Below are 14,788 nucleotides of genomic sequence, written 5' to 3' on the forward strand. Positions count from 1 at the left end.
TGAGGTAGAATTTGCAAATATTATAATCTTAGTGAAATTGTCATCAGGATTAAATAAAACAAAAATGTGTCAACATTGGCCTTTACTACATGACCAATGAAGTAAAGTTGAATGTTTTGCTACAGTGATAATGTGCAGTTATGTCCCTTGGGCCTTGTGAGCAGCACATTCTTTTTGTGAATGTTTTTTTCATAAACACAAACCATGAAATTGCTACTGTATTTCAAGGAATTCTTCATACATTCTGTCCCATGACCTGAAATGTTTTGAAATTGCAATAGAAACTGCTGGTACAAATACAAAGGAGAAGGCTCTTTCCTGAAGATCTTGCATGAGCTAAGTTGGAGAGGGACCAAACATTCTTCTCTGTGTTCTACAGCTCTGGATCTGCAGCATGGAGAACTTGATTTGCATGCCATTGCCCATGAGGAGGAATGTGTAATGAGGAGCTAAGCACAACCCTTTTCTGGCAAAAGACATTTGAAGAAATATATGTGGAGTTCTCCATACTGCTCATATTTTTAATTAATGCTCAGAGTATTCAATTTATGATAAGCTTCCAGACAGATTTCTGTCAGGACCTGTGACAACTTTTAAAGAGTAGCAAGTTTAACAAACCCTTGTGTGAAGAGGCTGAAAGAGGCTGAAAAAAAACTTGGCTGATCCAAAAGCACATTGTGAGAGTCCAAAATCAATCTGAGTTGACTGTATTGTCATCAATCAGGAATTTATAAGTAATTGTTCAAGTACTCCTTTGCAGTTTGTACCCCGAAGTACCCATAAGATGAGTTTGTTATCTTCTACTGTTGCAATTGTTGTGTAACATCACTGTTGTTTTTTAAAAAGCTGTAGGTGACATAGGTATACGAAGACCTTAGGGATAGACACTAGTAGCTGTGGTATTTGGTGGAAGAAAAGGGTAGTTCAATCAGCAAGCTGAAATAAAAGCTATGTGCCAAAGAAAATCTGTTGTGAGTCTTACCAGGGTTTTTCCTGAAGGAAACCTTTTGTTTTATTATAGGTGCTGAGCTTGTTTTCTTAGTGTCCTGGGGTGACTTTATAATGCTGAATTGTATCCGTATTCATCTGTTTAGCCCAGAAATTAGTTGTTGAACCTTTAAAACTAGATCTGAGAGAGAAGAAGATGAGAAGCAGTGGAATGTCTGAGGAGGTTGTATTCAAAAACATAAAGAGCTTTAGCTTTCCTTCTTACAGACTGTGTTGTCTGCAGCATGGACAGACAGTGGGAGAAAGCTCTCCTTTGCATTTTAGTTAGTTTTTGCTACCTAGCTGAGGCAGAGAAGTTCCCTGCACTGTGGTTTTTTTTTTTTCTTGGAACTGTTCAAACCACCTCTGGATCGAAAACCCAGAAGAGCACCAGAGAAGTTCCATTGTATAATATTATTCATTTTTCCATGTTTTGTGAGTACAGGGTTTTTTTTCAGTTTTCTCTAAAGAGATTTTTGTCTCCCAAACCTGGTGGGGGGAGGGGCCACCACTTGAATTTGCTTTCTAGAGGGACCCCTTCAGAGATTTCCTCCCTAAATTTGCCCTAAAGCAGGTCACTTGGTTAGAATCAGAAATAGTATTTGGGTTTTTTTCAAGTTTCTGGCCCATTTTTATCTTCTGAAAGGGTCATTTGGAAAACCAGTTTTGACGTTTACCTCCTCTGCTCTTCAAAGTCAAGTCAAACTGGCTGCTCACAATCCAGACTATGATGTACCATAAAGAATGTTAATGTATTTCTTTAAATCTTTCAAACTTTTTCAGTGGTTGAAATTTACAGTAGAAATAAGTTCATGTTGGGGGAAACAAACTATTCTTACTTTGGGATTTTGACACTTTCATCTTCTCTACTGCAACAAATGACAGTTTAAGTGCTTGTGACACAAGTGGAGGAGACATTTTTCCATGGGCACGCTATTAGTCCTGTTACAGGTTCACCTTGCAACCCTGATGGGGCTTCCACACCCCACCTGAGCATCTAGAAAACAACCCTCACAAAATAATATTATGTCTTTCTGCTGTTTTAATTATTTAAAGCAGCTAGTGGAAGGATCTGATAGAAATCAGAATGGTGTAAGCAGTGAGACCATTAATTGCTCAGGCAGGGATTACAGAAGGTAGCAGCTTGTTACGATTTTTTAGCTGCCTGAAACAGCATGTTCCAGCAGTTCTGTATTACCATTTTTCTGTAGTGAGTATTATGTTTGAAATAGTTCCCTGTAATTTTGGGGGGCAGTGCTGATGGTGAGGAGGACTAATTTTTTTTATGAGAGACATTTAAAAGGATTTGCCACTCCGAAAATAATCACTGTGCTTTTGGAAAATATTTGATGAAATCTGTTGTCAAAATTCTGTTGAAGCAAACTGTCCTATTATTATTCACTTGAGAGGATGAGCTAGCTGATTCAGGGTGGAAGATACCCCTGTTTTCCTTGGCATAGTGTGTTAGTTAGTTAGTTAGTTAGTTAGTTAGTTAGTTAGTTAGTTAGTTAGTTAGTTAGTTAGTTAGTTACATGATGTTGTCCATAGCTGTGTGAAACAGCTGGCACCAAGAATAGCCAGAGTGGCAGCTGCAGCAGTGTTGCAGGCTAAAAACAGAACAATGGTTGTTAAATGCTACACTGATAATTCTCCCACTCCTTCAGTTCAGGATGTTTTGGAAGCTTCAATTCTACTGCATGTTGAAGGTCAAGACAATTATTCAGGATATAAAATTAGTTTCTCTAAGGGACAAAGTTCAATGGCTCCAAGTGACTTGGCTGAAAATTCATCAAATTTAATTTTCATGGGAGTCTGAAAGGGTTGGGATATCTAGAGACCATGGTTTCTTCTCACTTCCAGATTCTGTACAAAATTAATTTCCTACAAATATCTGAATGACTCCGAAGTGATTTAGACAGATGGTCTAACTGGCTTCATGGGTCTATAGTTTCCCTCAGAAGGAATTCCTTGCCAAAATTGTATTTGTTCCAAACTTTGGTTTCCTATTTTCTAGCAGGAAGCTTTTCTCTGCTGATTTAGAGCTAGAGGAAAATGGCAGTATAACTAAACACCATCCTGGATCAGCATCAAAAATAAGCTTTATTGGAGAAGAAATCTTTGCCTAAAAAATCCATTACAGAAATTGTGACAGTATACACATTATGGCATTGTTCACAACAGTGGGTTTTACAAATCAAGGAAAGTTTGATCTGAAAAAAACACTTGTAAATATGCCTTCTAAGTGAAAATTGTGTGGCAACAGATAGCCAGGATAACTAAAAAAAAAACCAAAACATCATATCTAAGCCACCAAAAATTTTGAGGAGAGAGAAGATTAATTGGATTGTTGTGCTTGTGAATATCTGCATTAAAACTAAAGCAGCATTTTAAAAGCTGAGTCAAATTTTAAAGGAGTTAATTCCCACAACATGGACGAATCTCATTCCATTACAGGTTTTTTAGTTAGAGCAGAGAAAATACCAAGAGCAGATGAAATATTTTGAGAGAGTAAACACTAATTTCTTTTAAATGGTTAACTTCCCTTGGAGTTTTTCTTTCTGTGGTGTTTGTTTCCTTAAAAACCTACTCCAAAAAAGCCTGCTTTCCTCATTCATCATTTTAATGAATTTCATGTATTCTCCTTGTCCTGTTCTATTTCTGAACAGGAAACTGACCGTGGGAAGTATTAGTCAGGTATCAGTTCCTGATTTAACACCATCTAAGCTGATTTTTCAAACCATATTGAAACTTCCCTATGCACCACTGCTCTCTATATTATGCTTTAAGGCCTTTGTTTTTTGTGATGAAACAGAATCAAACAACATTATGCTCTGGAGCTGTGGGGATTTTTTAATTTACTGATGTTTTGGTATCAAAGGAACAGGGAAGATGTTTTTTCCCTATACATTGATGAGTATACAAAAATGTTGAATCAGTTCTTGCTAGGTGAAGTAGTAAAACTGGAAACTTAGTCATGATCTGAAATGTAAAGAATTGTTCTCCTTTAGCTTAGATGTTGAATAAAAATGAACTCTGAAAGGACAGGATCTGTGTAAATGGAAATGTAATTTTAAATTACTGGAAACTACCTTGAGTAATCTAGCTTGGAAGAGTCATATACCTGTCTACTTATGCATAATCAGTTAATAAATAAAATGCCAGAAGAAGTGTCATAAATATAGCCCATAGATTTTCAGAAACAGTGCAAACACTGCAGCTCTCCAAATGACTTCCTCGTGGGAAATAAATGATAGTTACTTCTCCTGGCACAAATACACTGTCACATTTCAAACAAATTTTTAATTTTTATCTGCTCAAATTAGGTAAAATTTTATTTTCTGTTCTAGTCCAATGTGATATATAGGTAGATATTATAATTTGAAAGGGAAAATGTATGCTGAAATTACCACCTATTCTTGAATCTATGGACAGATGCTATGGATTAGCTAAAAAGCACTTTAAGGCAACACAAAATGGTTTAGAAAAGCTGAGACTTTCTATCTGCTGTCCTAGTGATTGAGCTGGACATATCAAAACAGTCAAACCCAGAATTTTGAGTGCAACTATTTACCATTGATCTATTTTTTTTCCTACCCCATCTAAAATATTTTACTTTAAAGTTTCTAGTTGCTTTCAATGTCAGTATTTCTCTTGTTGCATGAACATTATATATAGTAATGGAGAAACTTTCTACCTGCAGAACTGTCATTAAAAAAAAAAAAGAAAATGGCAAAAGGCAACTGGGCAGACATTAAGAGGTGAAAAGTATTTTTGGGCATTACTGTTTTTTATCCCAAAAGGCTAGCTCACACTGCAGAGACTACAGGAGGTAGTTTGGAAACTACATATCTTTTAGAAACAACACAGGTATTTCTATCCAGCATGGCATCCCAGCTGATGGTCAAGGGGATATGACAGGCAGATGCAGCAGAGCTCAGTCTCCTCCAGTAGGAGCCTGGATCAGGACTGCTGACAGCATATTTGGGAGGGTCGTGTCTTCCTACTACTGGCTTCTCAGTTTTTTCAAGTTGGGGATTTATTTATTGTCTTGTTTTGGGGTTTTGCACCATTATGTTTATTTTAAATCAAGTTTAGTTACACATTTTAGGTACAAGGAAGGAAATGCTTCTTATCCTTTAGTGCTTGGGCTGTCACTGGGGATTGGGAACAATGAGACAGCTGAAAATAACAGAGAGAAAAAGCCTGACAGAGGTAAATACAACCATAATGGAAAGCAAGGAAGCAGCAGCTGGAAGAGGAAACCAGAAAAATACAAATAGATTTTGAGACACAAACTGTCTACATCCCAGTAGAATAGCTCCCTGAAAGAAAATAGGGAGCTGAATGGAGAAATTTATACATAAATGAGCAAAGCTGGATAAGGGAGCCTTCAGAAAGCAGGCAATATAGCATCTGAGCATGTCTGCAGGTATCTGTTGCTAAAATGGTCATTTGTTTTCAGACTTATTGATTTAAAGAAGATACCATTGGTTTCCCCAACACTCCAAGCTTTATTTCAGTCTACTTGTAATAGTGTCAATGTCCTGTTTCTGTTATAGGGCACAACAGGATGTTAAATTATTACCAGGTATTAAGGTTTAGCATTTACATAAGAGTTTCATGCACTATTTTATGGATGTATTCTAATTAATCATCTCAGCATATACAGACTGTATGAAAATGTAGCTGTTTCGCAGATGGGAAAACTGCAGTTGATTGAATTGCTGGAAATGCAAAAACTGCTTTTATCAGTAGCACTGCTTGGTACTCAGACTGTTTGCTTTCTACTATTTGTATCTGACTTTTCTTTTTCGGGTTATTGGGTACTGGATTTCCTTGGATTAATTTGATGCAATAGTGATGAAAGTTGTGAATATTAAGGGTCAGCTCTGCAGTACTTCTCTCTTCTTTGTTGGGGGACAAGGAAAAAAAATGACAGCTATTTATATGGCAAGACTCCCTGAGTTACTCAAATGCCCATCAGAAAGGCCTATTTTCCTGAAAAATTTCTGCTGCTGCTAAAGGAACTGATGACTTACTTGATAATGGATATTTAATCACCCATGGTCTGTCTAGATATATGTATATAGCAGTATTCGAGTGTTACTCAGCACCTGGATGTTTGTTATTTGTTGTTTCTTGGTTTGAGATTTATGCCTAAATAAGGTTATTTAAGAAAAGAGAAACTGCTATTAAGGTTGAAAGAATAAATACCATGCAAGTCATAGTATACACTGGCCTCAGTGTCAGGGAAACACTTGTTTCTATCAGTTTTTGCCATAATTCCTTCCTCATACTTGCCAGCCTCTTTTATTAATGTAGGTGATCTAACACAGTTCACAAAAGTGCAAAAATATTTAAAACGTATCTGTGCTAGACAGGAAAAAATGCTAAACTTGTGAACTTATAAAATGCACAGTCAAGAAAGTAGAAATTAGTGGCAAAACCTTTGTCAATGTTCACTCTTAGGTTGCATATAATTTCAGAAATTTCACAGCAGGTTCTAAGGTGTTTTATAATTTGAATTTGAATATGGGCTCAATAAGCGTATATATAACAATTTTATCTAGCAAAGTTGCTTTTCAGGAACTTTGCAGTAATGTTTAGTTTTTCTCCCAGGAATCTGGTAACAATACTGGATAAATCTAAATTCAACATGTGTGGTTTCCGTTGGATTTCCAAAACACTGTGTCAGTAATTTATAATCAAAATATTTTGAGATTATGGACATTCTGTAAATAAAATGTTATTGCATGTGTTGACAAAACATAGTATTTTCCCTTCTTCTTTAGCCAAATAATAATTTTAAAGATTCTAATTTCATTCACAACAAAGGTTAATAATGCTTTATTACATAAAACTATTTATTTGTTTTTTTTAAAGAGAGGAATATCAAGTCTTTTTTCATTGCATGTATTCAATCATCCCATTTTCTCAACATTATTCGCAAAGTTGGAACAGAGACTTTGGTTTCCATTTGTTGACTTTTCATGCACATGAATACACAATAGCAGTTGTTTCTAAATATTAAAGAAAAAATTCCTTCGTCAGAGCCAGGCAAAAATGAAGGCTTTAGGACAGTGCTACAAGGAGATGACAAAAAGAGAATGAGTTGAGAACAGGTTCAAGGCTTTATAAGGAAGAAACTTCAGCATCCTACAGGTGGCTTCTGAAGCTGCCTTCTGCTAAGTGAAAATGAGGCTGTGCATATAACCTGTCTGGGAAAATCTGGTTATCAAAAGTAGGCTATGTCTTCTTGAAAAACAATATTCTGAAAACACCTCTTATATATTTTACAGTATGTACATTTCAACAGCCTGGTTAATTTTAGGTGAAACTGAGGTATCAATTAATCAATCGATTAGCATCCTTTTAAAGGATGTAATCAGAACTGTAAATAAAGTGCTTGTTTGCTTCATCTACGTGCTCTGTGTTCTTATGGCCCTCATGTCTTTCAGCAGCATTGGTCTGTAGAGCTCCTCCAAGCTTTCCATGTAGTCTAAATAATCACTCACTTGAAATCCATGCAGTGCTTCCTCCTGCACAGATAGACAGAGAAAGCATTTATTAGCTAGGAAAAAAAATGTACAACTCCAATTTAATGAATTCCAAGCTTCTAAAGATAGCTCATTTTTTTCTGATTGTCAGAGCCAGCCTGGCTGTTTAAAATAGATTTTATTATGTTTTATTTAGAAATACAGATTTGGCAATATCTGCTTCCAGACAGTTGGTTTTTTTCTAATTACACACTTGGTATCAGAGAATTTCATTTCACTGGGATGTTGCTTACCTAATTTCTGGAGAATATTTCATTGAAGAATTTAAGGAAAAGAAATTAAGCTTTAAGAAGGGAAAGCCAGGTACTAAAATATTCTTTTGAAAGAAGATTTCTACACCAACACATGGCATAAGGTTGTAAGTGTGGCTTTTATATCCAGCTAGATACTAAAGAAAAACAGGAGAAGTGTTTTTTTTTTAAATCAATGATAAAAGAAGATCTTCATGAAGTGCTTAAATAAAACCAGAATAAACTGTTCTGCACCACTAGAATGAATAATTCTTACTAATTCCAAAACACAAAGTAAAAGAAAGTGCCCTCAGAAAACAGATAATGTTCCTTCTCATGGCTACTATATTGGAGGGATAAGGAGGATGTCCCACAGAACACAGGATCCTGAAGAATGGTTAAGTGTAAAAAGGGTTAATTTGTTACTGTTGTGTACTCATAATCTACTAATCAGTATTACCACTGTTGGCAGCATGTGCTGTAAAAAACTCTCTGGAGCTAGTCTCTGTGGACATAAGCTGTACCTCTGGTGTATTAACTGTGAATCTCTGCTAAGTAGAATTCTCCTGAGAACATCTACTCAGGCTTGGAAAACTGCACTTTGGCATCTGAACAGGAATTCAAAATAGTCTTTATATTTCTTCTCCTCTATGCAGAAGCAAAGCAAAAGTAAGCTTTTACCTTCCAAGTTGCTCCTGGTGCACTGTGAGAAAGCTGGCTATGGTGGAATATAAAATTATATATATATACACACACACACACGTATCTGGAACTAAATGGCGTGTAGTGACAGGACAAGGGGGACCAGCTTCAAACTCAAAGAGGGTAGGTTTAGATTTGGTATGAGGAAGAGCTTTACTGTGAGGATGGTGAGGCACTGAAAAGATGTTGTGGAACATGCTGGAAGTGTTCAAGGCCAGGCTCAGGTAGTAGAGGAAGATGGATTGTAACTAGAGGATGTTTAAGGTTCCTTCCAAACCAAACCATTCTGCAGTTCCTTTTTTTTTTTTTTGTTTCAATTAATGAAGACATCAATAGCAGGAGTAAAAGTTAAGTATGCTCCTTTTTTTTCTGCACTGGTCACTCAATGAATTGTAGATGTTCCAGTACTGCATTAATTTACATTCTTTTCTCATTAACTTAACAGTACCATGCCAAACCTTTAGTCTGTTTATACTGCATGTGGCAGTGTACGAATTCTTTCTTCTATATTTTACATATTCTATCCAACAATGCCATCAAGATACAGCTTTTAAGACACCTTGTCCAAAACCAGGGAAAACAAAACAATACATTCATTAGACTGTGTAGCAAACATTTTCAAGGAAGCTGATTGGGCTGAGATACTTTTCCATATTTAAGCATACGCAAGTCGGATGCAAACTAGTCAGAAAACTTTTATTCTTGGGACAGACTAAGAAGCAGATATCTAGTTCTCAAAAAAATCTTGACAGGTGAAAAAAAACTAGCAAAAAAGACAAAAACGTCCCTGTGAAGAAGAGTAGGATACTGTATCAATTGATGATTGCAGCTACAGCTATGCACTACCCTGCAAAAAACCCCAAATATAATTTATAATTGGGAAAGAATATGAAATTGCAAGGCTGGTTATAGGGTAATTTGCATTTCTTCAAACTACCAGCTTGATTACCTTTGTGCCACTTCTCTACAAGCTTCAGCAAGAGATGACTGTGCAAACCCACCTTTCTGGAGAGCACCTCGTTCAGTGACATTGAGCCCACACACAGAGAACTGAATCAAATGCTCTCCTAACTTAATGTGCCTATTTTCTTTGCTCATGAAGGAAATTGCTCAGTAAAAAATGCAGGAAAGATATTTTCTGGAAAATACTAGACACAATATCCTGTCAGAAAACAAATAAAATTAAAGTATTATTTCACTTGTTTAAAATGACTGAGTGAAATTCAGTAAGAGTTTCAGATTAAGTAATGTATATATCCTCAGTATTCAGACCTTTGCTCAGCAGTTGAAAAATTAAGAAACCCTTACTTTCAGAAAAACCTGAAGATCTCGGGCTTCTGTGTGCTTCAGGATGTCTTCCTCTAGGTGTTTGAACAGAGAAATACATATATATATTTGATAATCAGGACCAAGGAAAATGCATAGGGCAATGTAGTGACAGATCTCACTCCAGTCCATGTAATTCCAGAAACACTGAGTTATCCATTGTAGATAGATCTAGATGAGAATGAAATTATGTATAATTAAATCATTCTATACATTCAGTCATCATTGATCAGCTTTATCTCTTTTCTATATTACAGAACCTTTTCCCTATAGCATTACCCCAGCAATGAAAATAAAAGGGATAAAGTACAAAAGATGCCAAGATTCACCATTTTTAACACACAGCTCTGAATAGACTCCTAGTGAGTTACTAAACATTACAGCCTGTATCCATGCATCTCACTTGTACGGGTGTATTGCAGCACCTGCTGAGGTTGAGGCTCAAAGTCCAGTGAAAGCAAAAGTGATTTTTTTCAAGATTTTGTTTTAAATGTGGCCTAAATGGTAATGACAGTGATGAAGACATGTTCAGCATGGGTTTTGTTTTCAATTAAAGTAATTCTCTTCATTATAAATGAATGTTAGGCCCTTCCTTAAAACACATTTTCATTTAATGAAGTGAGTATGAACACAGTGACTCCTTTGCCCTGATCTAAATTACAATGTATTAAGAGGTATAATGAACATTTCATTTGGCTCTAGACCACAAATCTTTTGCTAATCATTCCTTAAAGTGTTTAAAAATATGCAGCAGAATTACCATCATTCCAATTAGATGATAACCATAGTCTGGCAGTAAATCTGTTTGGAGGTATTTATTGAGGCACACAATCACCTAAATACATCAGAACTGTTTCCACAGTTCAGAGTTTGGTTTTAATGCTGCAGTAGAACTGCAAAATCACAGAGAAGATACAGTGGCACACATGAGTGGCATTTCAGTTACTCATTAAATAAAAAAAACATTATTAGCAGTTTAGAACAGTATCTAGTCTAGTACTGAGTGCACACAATTAAAAAAAGAAAATTGTGTAACTTGCACAAGAATAGCTGAAGGAGTGACTGTCCCCATGTATTTTCTTCATCCTAAAACAGGAACCTTATTACAAGCACCTTATTCCTGTGCTGAGATAAATTCCTTCATCTGCTACTCTTCTCTCCTCAAAAAGCAAACTCCAAGCTGACTACTTTAAGCAACATTTGTACCACATTGGCATCTGCCAAGAGTCTTTTCAGCTGTAAATCTTGCAACAAAAAGGAATTTTGAAGGCATAAGATGAAAAATATTTTTCTTGCCTTGACATAGCAATACACTTTCTCACTCTGGTGAGGTGTCCTTTGCACAGACAATCTAACTCACTGCATGGAGCTCTTTACCCTTCATCATGATTGCAATCTTTACAAACAATGCATCATCCATAGCTTACCATACTACCAAACAATTGTTTTAAGTAGGCGAAATGAAAGCTGATGTTATAGATAATTATTTTTCTGTTGTAACACCTCTTTATTATGAAAGAATAAGGGGGTTACCTGATTGTAATAGCTATAGTGGCTCATATAGAATTATTTTTTATCTAACATCACAGGAATTGCTTCCTAGTATATAACTACTGCAAATTACCCATTTCTCTCCAATGGAAAATTTAGATAATTATTCCAGGGAACAACGTATTTTGTTTAAATGCTAAATCTGAGGATTTAGTATATATTATTTTTATCAATTTTTCTGCATGAACATGTAATAAAAGGTCATCAGCTCCCATACATTGGGAGCTAATACCCATACTGGTATTACTCTATGAGTCAGTCACTTTCTATTTTCAGATGCTCAGATAAGTCACAATGTGTTCTTATCTCTTATCCTCAGTTTTATAACTGCCACACAAGTGACATTTAGAAAAAACAGCCAGTAGTTCCTCAGTGTTCTTGATTTTGTAGATTTAAATCAATAGGTTGATGACAATTTGATACACTTTGATCAGTTACCTGGGATGGAGTGAAACCAGACATGTGGAAGGCTGAACAGACATGGGGCAACTCAGCTTTCAGCAGCATTTCAACATGGTGAGCACTGCAAAAATAGACTGGATGGATGCCATATTCCACTGTTGTAACAGGCAGGTGCATCTGGTTAACAACAACAACATCATTGTCAACAATGAAATTAAAGAGCAGGATTACAGACTACAGAAATGTGTTGTTTTTTAATACCTTGCTGAGAACAATATATAAAAATATACCCTTTTATATGTAAGGTAAGTAATTCTGATTATTTTAGAGACAGGAAACAGGATAAACAAAATAGGTTGTACTTCCATCAAGAAAAACATGTAGGTAACTAAAGAAAAATGTTAATAAATATATCCTGATTGTTACTGCGCATTAGTAGTCTAGTTCCTTATCGTATACAGGCTTTAATTGTCAAAACAGGGATGGAGAAATTGTTGATATATTTTAAACAGGAGAACAGAAGAAAAAAAAGAGATTGATTTCTGCTGAATATTTTTCCTCCATTTTGTGGTGGAGTAGAACTTCTGCATGATTTTCAAGTTGTTTTTTGTGTGCACATATCTTTGCAGTATGTGTGGAGGATGTGAGTGAAATTCTATTATGTGCAACAAAAGGAGCAGAGGTTTTATCACTATGGAAGGTTCTGGATATCAATGCCCAGTTCCAGTTAATGAATCCTTGGCACCAGTGGTTTTTCAGCACTCGCAAAGTGGAGCAAATTTCAGCACAAATTTCATTATGTTGGAACAACCTCAGGCCAGACAGTGCTGAATGGACCGGTATCATCACCCCTCCTAGTGACAAGACAGATCACTTGGTATTGCTACACAAGCCTCCATGCAGAAGAAACACAGAATCTAATCTGTGCTTTTTGTATCTCAGAGTTCTCTGGAACTCTGGAACTCTCTACTACAGTTTAGAATTTATGTTCAAAACACAACACGACAATGTACAAAAGGTTTTATTTTAAATAGCTGGGAATTCCCATAATGAAAGATAGAAATGATGCTTCCCATATTACAACCTCAATCTAGATAATGACAATTTAAAATTGTCAATCATACAGTACTTGTGGTGTAATAATTTTTAAAATTTACTAAATATACTCAAATGTATTAAGTAAATTTCAAAACTGCCTTTAAAAAAGCAAAAATCAGATCGACAGACTTGCTCTCTTACTGGAATCCGATAATGAAAAAAAAAAAGGCATTCAGCAGTATCACAGACTTCAGACTTTGTTAGTGGCACAGAATTTAGTGCCGCTAACAAAGTTTGTTTTACTGCCAGCTTTAAAATTCATTAACATTGTCTTCAGTCTACCTGCTACTTCTCTCCTTTTAAACAAAAATTTGAGCAAATATCAGATCTACATTTTTCAGGGTCATGTATTTAGCTAGGGGGGCTTAAAGATAATATAATGCATTAGAAAAGTTAACAAACAAACAAAAAAATTTGCCAAGAAAAAAACAAAACCAAGGAGATTAATAGACTCTCATTTGTAAACTTTTCAAGGAGCCTTTCAGAATGAAACAGGTTATAAATTCTTACAGATAAATGCAGTCTTGGTAGCCAGAGAAATGCTGAAACAAGAAGACGTGAAAATTGCTGAAGAAACGTCAGTGTCCTCTCCCTGTCCCCTGACATTATGAGGAAGATGGAAGATGCAAACCAGTCATAACCAGCATAGTGCTCCTGCAAGCAGCCTGAACAGGAAGGTTAAGGAACTTGGGCAGAGATCTCCTCCTCACCCTCCTACAGCATACACAGCCCTCCTCCTTCTGAGGTCCATGCACACAGAGCCAGGACCTGGTTGTTAGGCACGCCAAGGGGAACAGAGCTGCACAGAAGGCAGCATCAAGACACAGTTGTCTCTCAAACTGAATTAAGAGAAACAATTTAAGCTGTTTTCCCCATATACTAAATTTTTTTAGTCCATACATAGTCAAGCTAAATCAGTAAAAGGAAACAAAAAGCAAGTAAATGCAAAAAAATCTGCACCAAAATGAGTGTGCTTTTAAAGTGCAAGAAAGGAGAAGAATGGAGGAATAAAACAGGACTTAAAATTATTGGGGGGGGGGGGGGGAAGTAAAAGAAAAGCCTTAAAAATGAGATTTAGCACATTCTGACTAATACACCTGAAGCCTAATTTAATAGTGGTATGCAAATTTAACCGAGAATAATATAGCAAAACTGGTTGAAAATCTATTATCTGTTTTAATTTTTTTTAACAGGAAGTTCCACAATAGGTCCAAAAGAGCCAAAAGTCTAACCACTCCTGTTGATTTGACTACATATACTTATCACACTTACCACTACATGGGCAGTATCATTAACAGTGTTGGTATTGTGGGGGTACCACAAATACTCACTCAAAGGTGCATTGCTCTTTATCACATTCAAAGATGTGATCCCATTCCAAAACAGTTGATGACAGAAATGAATGTGATTTGCACTTCTAACAAAGTATTGGAACAAAAGGGTGAACATTTTCTTAAGTGCATTGGGAATGCATTAAACTTAATGAAGTTTCAAAGTAAAAGTGCTCTTTTAATTTTTTTTCTTCCCATAAATATAACACACCTACACCTCTATTAAAAGTACAAACCAGGAGTTCAAATTCCACTGAAATTTTTAGACAATATAACTTATACCATCAGGAAAGGATACAAAGTGAAGATACCACAGTTCTTTGCTGTTGTTTCAGAAATTCCTCACAATTCATTAACACAAAACACAGCCCATTTTCAGCATCTTCTTTTAGCAAGTTTAAGTATTCTCCATATCTATTTCAAAAAGTTTTAAAAAAACCCAACACTTTAAATATTTTTTGAATTCCTAAAAAGGAAGAACTCATATTTAAGAAACCTGTAAAAGTTAAGCTGTCATAAAGTTTTTCATCACTAAAACTATGCTGTAGATATACACATAAATCATTAAATAAAACCTGAGCTCTACCTAGAATGGATTCACAGC

General features: G+C 35.8%; 1 protein-coding gene across 1 annotated transcript in view; it reads right to left on the reverse strand.

The window, feature by feature from the left end:
- Positions 1–7,068: 7,068 nt before the first annotated feature.
- Positions 7,069–14,788, reverse strand: part of TBC1D32 (TBC1 domain family member 32) — a 73,985-nt gene continuing 66,265 nt past the window's right edge. Inside the window, exons 30-34 of the mRNA XM_084202325.1 lie at positions 14,483–14,598; positions 13,364–13,518; positions 11,792–11,932; positions 9,785–9,973; positions 7,069–7,526 (exon numbers count right to left, since the gene is read on the reverse strand). Of these exons, the coding sequence (XP_084058451.1) occupies positions 7,407–7,526; positions 9,785–9,973; positions 11,792–11,932; positions 13,364–13,518; positions 14,483–14,598 (721 nt within the window). The 3' untranslated portion in view covers positions 7,069–7,406. The remainder of the gene's footprint in view (positions 7,527–9,784; positions 9,974–11,791; positions 11,933–13,363; positions 13,519–14,482; positions 14,599–14,788) is intronic.

The sequence above is a fragment of the Fringilla coelebs genome (genome assembly GCF_963513975.1).
Source record: "Fringilla coelebs genome assembly, chromosome: 3".
NCBI classification, from domain to species: Eukaryota; Metazoa; Chordata; class Aves; order Passeriformes; family Fringillidae; genus Fringilla; species Fringilla coelebs.